General features: G+C 49.9%; 1 protein-coding gene across 1 annotated transcript; it reads right to left on the bottom strand.

Annotated features, from left to right (window-relative positions):
* Positions 1-357: 357 nt before the first annotated feature.
* LOC106893459 lies at positions 358-5,776 on the bottom strand. The gene is made up of 3 exons (XM_014951455.1): positions 5,743-5,776; positions 4,290-5,266; positions 358-4,106 (listed from the first exon to the last, which is right to left on the bottom strand). Exons 1-3 carry the CDS (start codon positions 5,774-5,776, stop codon positions 921-923), a joined length of 4,197 nt encoding a protein of 1,398 aa, XP_014806941.1. The 3' UTR covers positions 358-920.
* Positions 5,777-7,852: the final 2,076 nt, after the last annotated feature.

The following is a 7,852-nucleotide window of genomic DNA, read 5'->3' as shown; positions in this document are numbered from 1 at the left end:
GTCGTGGTTTGGCCTCAGACGGCAACAAAGGACCACGTGCAGCCGCTCGCACACAACAGAGCCCTCACGGCCACGCGGCCGGGAGGGAAAAATGGGAATAAAAAGGCAAAACTCGTGGGTTGAGACAAAGGCAATTTTAACAGAACAGAACAAAGAGCAATAACAACAACAATAACAGAGGGGTATACAACCGCGATCACGATACCGCCGCTCGATACCGCCGCGCGCCGACCGCTCCCGGGACGCCCCCGACCGCTCTCTTCCCCCGCGGGTCACCGCCTCCTCCCCCCAACTTCCTGTCCCCTCCCCTTCCCGGCTAGCTCCGGCTCCCCCTTGGGCATGGCTCACGTGGGATGGAATACTTGTGTCCCTCCTAGGTCCTGGGGAGAATTAACCCCATCACTGCCAGACCCAGGACATCATCCACCCCTTATTCCATACCATTTCATGCCATGCCCAGATCCTACAGTTTCCAGTTGTATACTGTCAGTTTCTCCTGACATATATATATATATACACATATAGGTATAATGTCCTTAGTCTATGGGCCATCGCTCTAAAATGTCTGTTGAGTTCATTTAACCCATGACTTCAACCTCCATCTGTTAGAACAGTCTCTCAGGGCATGCAAGATGGTGTATGTTGGGGCTGGACTGTTGCATGTTGTATCTTTTCTCTGGGCCTTGTGGCTGATGTATCCGGTGTAGCTCATGTCCATGGGTTGAAGACGTTGGTCTCATTGAAATTGCTGGGCGCCAGCTGCTGAGGTCAGTTCTGGTCTCTTCAAGGCTGCACTGTACTTGATTTTTCACCAGAGTCCATCAGTCATTAGTTGGGTGATTCCTACTATAGTACAACCAATAGCAGTCACCAAAGTGAGATGGCAGGGTCATTTAGCAATTAACATCATACAGTTTCATTCATTGGCTATTCTCGCCCAAAATCAGGTTCCCGTGTGGTACACACTGCACTTCCCCATCCTTCCGCATCACCCACCAAGTGCATCCGGGTCCTTGAGCAAAGGCAACCCCACGGACAGGTTTGCCTTTGCCTGAGGCAGGACTGACCCAGACTGTCTTCCCCAACATATTCTTCATGTGCACTACGGGGACTCTGTCTCCCTCCACAGTACGTGGGGGTTTAGACTGGGCAGGGCCAGCTCGGTTGCTAGATCCCCTGGTGTTAACTAACCAGGTAGCCTTTGCTAAATGTGTATCCCAATTTTTAAAAGTCCCACCACCCATTGCTCTCAGTGCAGTTTTTAACAGTCCATTGTACCGTTCTACCTTCCCAGAGGCTGGTGCATGATAGGGAATGTGGTAAACCCACTCAATACCATGCTCTTTGGCCCAGGTGTCAATGAGACTGTTTCGGAAATGAGTCCCATTGTCCGACTCAATTCTCTCTGGGGTGCCATGTCGCCACAGAACTTGCTTTTCGAGGCCCAGGATGGTATTCCGGGCAGTGGCATGGGGCACAGGGTATGTTTCCAGCCATCCAGTGGTTGCTTCCACCATTGTGAGCACATAGCGCTTGCCTTGACGGGTCTGTGGAAGCGTAATATAATCAATCTGCCAGGCCTCCCCATATTTGTATTTCAGCCATCGTCCTCCATACCAAAGGGGCTTTAATCGCTTGGCTTGCTTGATTGCAGCGCATGTCTCACATTCATGGATGACCTGTGCAATAATGTCCATGGTCAAATCCACCCCTCGGTCCCGAGCCCATCTATATGTAGCATCTCTCCCTTGATGGCCTGAAGAGTCATGGGCCCATCGAGCTAAGAATAATTCGCCCTTATGTTGCCAGTCCAGATCCACCTGAGCCACTTCAATCTTGGCAGCCCGATCCACTTGCTGGTTATTCTGATGTTCCTCAGTGGCCCGGCTCTTGGGTACATGGGCATCTACATGACGTACTTTCACAACCAGATTCTCTACCCGGGCAGCGATATCTTGCCACAATTCCGCAGCCCAGACAGGTTTGCCTCTGCGCTGCCAATTCTGCTGCTTCCACTGCTGTAACCACCCCCACAAAGCATTTGCCACCATCCATGAGTCGGTGTAGAGATAAAGTACCGGCCATTTTTCCCGCTCGGCAATGTCCAAAGCCAGCTGAATTGCTTTCACCTCTGCAAATTGGCTTGATTCACCTTGTCCTTCAGTGGCTTCTGCAACTTGTCTTGTAGGACTCCACACAGCAGCCTTCCACTTCCTATGCTTTCCCACAATCCGGCAGGACCCATCAGTGAACAGGGCATATCTCCTCTCATCTTCTGGTAGTTCATTATATGGTGGAGCCTCTTCTGCACGCATCACCTCCTCCTCTGGTGACATTCCAAAATCCTTGCCTTCTGGCCAGTCCATAATCACCTCTAGAATTCCTGGGCGACTGGGGTTTCCCATTCGAGTTCGCTGAGTGATCAGTGCAATCCACTTACTCCACGTAGCATCCGTTGCATGATGTGTGGTAGGGACTCTTTCTTTGAACATCCAACCCAGCACTGGCAGCCGGGGTGCCAAGAGGAGCTGTGCTTCTGTACCAACCACTTCTGAAGCAGATCGAACCCCTTCATATGCTGCCAGTATCTCCTTTTCTGTTGGAGTATAGCGGGCTTCGGATCCTCTGTATCCCCGACTCCAAAATCCTAGGGGTCGACCGCGTGTCTCCCCTGGGGCTTTCTGCCACAGGCTCCAGGTAGGGCCGTTCTCCCCAGCTGCGGTGTAGAGCACATTTTTAACATCTTGTCCTGCCCGGACTGGCCCCAGGGCTACTGCATGGACTATTTCCTGTTTAATTTGTTCAAAAGCTTGTCGTTGCTCAGGACCCCATTTAAAATCGTTCTTCTTCCGGGTAACTTGATACAGAGGGCTCACAATCAGACTGTAATCTGGGATATGCATCCTCCAAAAACCCACAATGCCTAGGAAAGCTTGTGCTTCCTTCTTACTAGTTGGTGGGGACATAGCTGCTATCTTATTGATCACATCCGTTGGGATCTGACGGCGTCCATCTTGCCATTTTACTCCTAAAAACTGGATCTCCTGTGCAGGTCCCTTGACCTTACCCCGTCTTATAGCAAAACCAGCTTTCAGAAGGATTTGAATTATTTTATGCCCCTTCTCAAAAACTTCTTCTGCTGTGTTGCCCCATATGATAATATCGTCAATGTACTGCAGATGTTCTGGAGCTTCACCCTTTTCCAGTGCAGTCTGGATCAGTCCGTGGCAAATGGTGGGGCTGTGTTTCCACCCCTGGGGCAATCGATTCCAGGTGTACTGGACACCTCTCCAAGTGAAAGCAAACTGGGGCCTGCACTCTGCTGCCAGAGGGATTGAGAAGAATGCATTGGCGATATCAATTGTGGCGTACCACTTGGCTGCCTTGGACTCCAGTTCGTATTGAAGTTCTAACATGTCCGGCACGGCAGCACTCAGCGGTGGCGTGACTTCGTTGAGGCCACGATAGTCCACAGTTAGCCTCCACTCTCCATTAGATTTCCGCACCGGCCATATGGGACTGTTAAAGGGTGAGTGAGTCTTGCTGATCACTCCTTGAATCTCTAGTTGACGAATCAGCTCATGGATGGGGATCAGAGAGTCTCGGTTAGTTCGATATTGCCGCCGATGAACTGTTGTGGTAGCAATTGGCACCTGTTGTTCTTCAACCTTCAACAGCCCTACAACAGAAGGGTCCTCTGAAAGACCAGGCAAGGTGGACAGCTGTTTAACTTCTTCCGCCTCCAATGCAGCTATGCCAAAAGCCCACCGGTACCCTTTTGGATCCTTAAAATATCCTCTCCTGAGATAATCTATACCAAGGATACATGGAGCATCTGGGCCAGTCACAATGGGATGCTTTTGCCACTCATTTCCAGTTAGGCTCACTTCAGCTTCCAGTACAGTCAACTCTTGGGATCCCCCTGTCACTCCAGAAATACAGATGCGTTCTGTCCCTGTATGGCTTGATGGTATTATGGTACACTGTGCACCCGTGTCCACTAAAGCTCTATACTCCTGTGGCTCTGACGTGCCAGGCCATCGAATCCACACTGTCCAATAAATCCGGTTGTCCCTTTCCCCCACCTGGCCGGAGGCAGGGCCCCCCTAATAGTGGTCATAGTATCCGTTACTTGCTTGTTGCAGAAATGATTTGGAGGTTCCTTCAAGGGGATCAGAAGTAGGTTCAGGCCTTCTATACTGTCTGGGGAACTGCACATTGGAAACTGGGGCAGCACTTTTCCTGGAGGGATCCCCTTTTGTGGTGGTTCTTCCTTGCAGTTCCTGTACCCGTGCCCGTAGGACTGAAGTAGGTTGTCCATCCCACTTCCTCATGTCCTCTCCGTGGTCACGCAGGCAGAACCACAGGGTGTTTCGTGGTGTGTACTCCCTGTATTCTCTATCTTGAGTGGAGAAGTGTCTGCTTCTAACAGCTGAGATACTGGCTCGTACAGGCGGGGAGGATATATTCTCTTCAAGTTGCTGGACCTTCCGGGACAGTTTCTCCACAGCTGAGACAAGGGGAGAAGAGAGACTTTCTTCATATTGCCGAAGTCGGGCAGCCACCTCATCCACCGTTGGTCCCTCTTCGCCTCTCCATTCCATCACTGCCAATGAGTTGGCATATGACGATGGGGCGCTCCGTACAAACTTCCGCCACATGGGCCTTGTGCACTGGACCTCATCAGGATCTGTGGGTGACTGTGCATTGTCCAGGTCACAATAAATCATCTCCCGCACGGCTAGTTCTCTCAGGTACTGGATACCTCTCTCCATGGTGGTCCACTTGCTCGGATGGCATATAACATCTTCACTGAAGGGGTACCTTTCCCTCACACCTGATAGGAGTCGCCTCCAGAGGCTGAGGACCTGTGTCTTCTTCCCAATTGCCTTGTCAATGCCCGCCTCTCTAGACAGAGATCCCAGCTGCCTGGCCTCCCTACCCTCCAATTCCAAGCTACTGGCTCCGTTATCCCAGCACCGGAGCAGCCAGGTGACAATGTGCTCGCCTGGAAGTCGGCCGAAATCTTTCCGCATGTCCCGCAGCTCACTCAGGGACAGGGATCGAGTGATTATCTCTGATTCTGCCTCTTCCTCTTGTTCTCGTGATGACCCTGCTTCATTGTCATCCCTCACTAAGCGAACTGATTTCTTGTTGCATTTCTTCTTCTGGATAGGGGCGACTGACACGGGCACAGGCTGATTTTCTGGTTCAGTTGCAGTGACTGCCACTGGGGTTGGGGCAGCCGCAGCACCTGCTGCAGGGGCTGGAGCAGCCACAGCACTGGTTGCAGGGGTTGGAGCAGCCACAGTGTCTACTGCAGGGGTTGGAGCAGCCACAGCATTGGTTGCAGGGGTCGGAGCAGCCACAGCACTGGTTGCAGGGGTCGGAGCAGCCACAGTGTCTGTCGCAGGGGTTGGGGCAGCCACAGCATTGGTTGCAGGGACTGGAGCAGCCGCAGCATTGGTTGCAGGGGCTGGAGCAGCCACAGTGTCTGTCGCAGGGGTTGGAGCAGCCACAGTGTCTGTCGGCCTGGTTTCCATGTCCTCCCCCTGAGGATGCTGCACAACATTGAGCAGTGCTCGGTAGATACTGGCCAAGGCCCAGCACAATGCAGTGAGCTGTGCCTCTCTGGAATAGCCACAGCATTTTCCTTTCAAATATTCTACCACTTTATCAGGGTCCTGTAATTGTTCGGTGGTGAGATCCCAGACCATTGGAGGTGAAAAGGTCTCTAGATACCTGCCCATGTTCTCCCACATGCCATGCCACCCATGACCCTCCAGCCTTGGGGCAGATCTCTTGGTGGTAGCCTTAAATAGTTGCTTAACCTTAAACAAAATCTGAAACACATTCAGGAGACCTAGCAGTAAGACCAAACTGGTTTGCGTGTCCCAAGGGTATTCAAAATTTTCAAAAACTGACATATCCAGCACAAAAAAGGAGGTGAAAGAGCTGGGGAAAATATCCCCCCCTGCTTCCCTCATAGATTCAGTGTGTTTATCAATAAATTCCCCGAGATATGGGCAGGAAAGCAGCGCTGAATAAACACCCCAACAAAACCATCTGAACAGAGATGCTATCATATCATAAGTTGATATAGCACAAGACAGCAAAATTATAACCCTGATCCCTCTCCCAGAAGTGATAAACATCATCACGGGCAGTACATACGGCATGTAAGAGTTCACATAACACAGCCATGAAAACAAACGAAACAACATTGTGCCCAGCAACTAATACAATGAACACAGATACAAAATTCCTTTTAACATGCCCTGGTCGGATCTGCCGTAATCTCAACCCTCCGAGTGCCCCACGTTGGGCGCCAAAAAGGACTGTCGTGGTTTGGCCTCAGACGGCAACAAAGGCCCACGTGCAGCCGCTCGCACACAATAGAGCCCTCACGGCCACGCGGCCGGGAGGGGAAGATGGGAATAAAAAGGCAAAACTCGTGGGTTGAGACAAAGGCAATTTTAACAGAACGGAACAAAGAGCAATAACAACAACAATAACAGAGGGGTATACAACCGCGATCACGATACCGCCGCTCGATACCGCCGCGCGCCGACCGCTCCCGGGACGCCCCCGACCGCTCTACTCCTCCGGGGGTCACCGCCTCCTCCCCCCAACTTCCTGTCCCCTCCCCTTCCCGGCTAGCTCCGGCTCCCCCTTGGGCATGGCTCACATGGGATGGAATACTTGTGTCCCTCCTAGGTCCTGGGGAGAATTAACCCCATCACCGCCAGACCCAGGACAATTATGTCATTTTATAGATGAATGAGGCAGAGGAATGATATCAAAGTGGGGTTAGGTTGTTCAATGCTTAAAGGCTAGAAAAAGGATGGGAATCACAGTACTTACCAACGTTCTTTGCCAGGCTCACCCACTGAAGGCATACTTCGAGGGTGTGCACACTGTTGCTGGGGGAAATTGGTCATGCAAGTCTCTCACATCGTGTCATTATTATTTCATTTTGAAATATGGAAGGTATAATGAAAAGGCTACAGCAGGAGGGAGCAGAATGCGGTGTGGTTGAAATTAGCTGCTACTGTCTTGATTTGTTGTATTCTGAAAAGGCAAAAGGAGACTCAATTATTGATTTGAGGCAGTTTCTATTGGTAAAGCATGGTATGTAACCTGTATGTCCTATGCACGTGACACATGGGAGGAGGCGATCAGTAAAAGGAAGTGGAGGGGAAGTTTCTGTGATACCCAGATGACAGATGAAACTAGTTGTTTCTTGTGCCTTTCCAAACACAAAATTGTTTAGGCATTTCAGATGTGTTCAAAGCTATGCATGGTAGAAATGTGTAGCCAAACACATGCATATAATCTACTCAATTTTCTGTTCCTAGAAATTGAATGTGTAAGGGAATGTTTTATTATTCTAAACTTTCACATGGTGCCTGAATTCCACAGTCATACTACATTTTCTACATTGGCATCAGGAGTCTTGGGATGATCGTTATGAACAAATAGACTTAATTAATTGTAACAAATGAGGTTAAAATGCCTTTTAGAAGAGACCTAAATTAATAGCGAGAACAACTAGTGGATTGTCATCTCTATTGTGGGTATAGTCTTCTCTTAAATCCTGCGAAGACATGAGAAAGTTTTAAGATATTGTATTGTTGATTGCAGAAATTGTCAAGATATATTTATAGCCATTCAGACCCATTTCACACAAACACTACTTTACAATCAAACCATAGATAAGACTTTCAAGCACTAAAAAGAAGTTACATTTTTACAAACCCAAAAGGACTCCAACCAAGAGCCCCCAGCAGAAAACCCCACACTTCAAAATAAGTCTAGCAATACAACTGATGACGTCTGAACACAGAGATTG

The sequence above is a fragment of the Calidris pugnax genome, unplaced genomic scaffold (genome assembly GCF_001431845.1).
Source record: "Calidris pugnax isolate Ruff unplaced genomic scaffold, ASM143184v1 scaffold148, whole genome shotgun sequence".
Lineage (NCBI taxonomy): Eukaryota > Metazoa > Chordata > Aves > Charadriiformes > Scolopacidae > Calidris > Calidris pugnax.
Note: the sequence above shows the minus strand (reverse complement) of the source record. Positions and strands in the feature narration are given on the sequence as shown.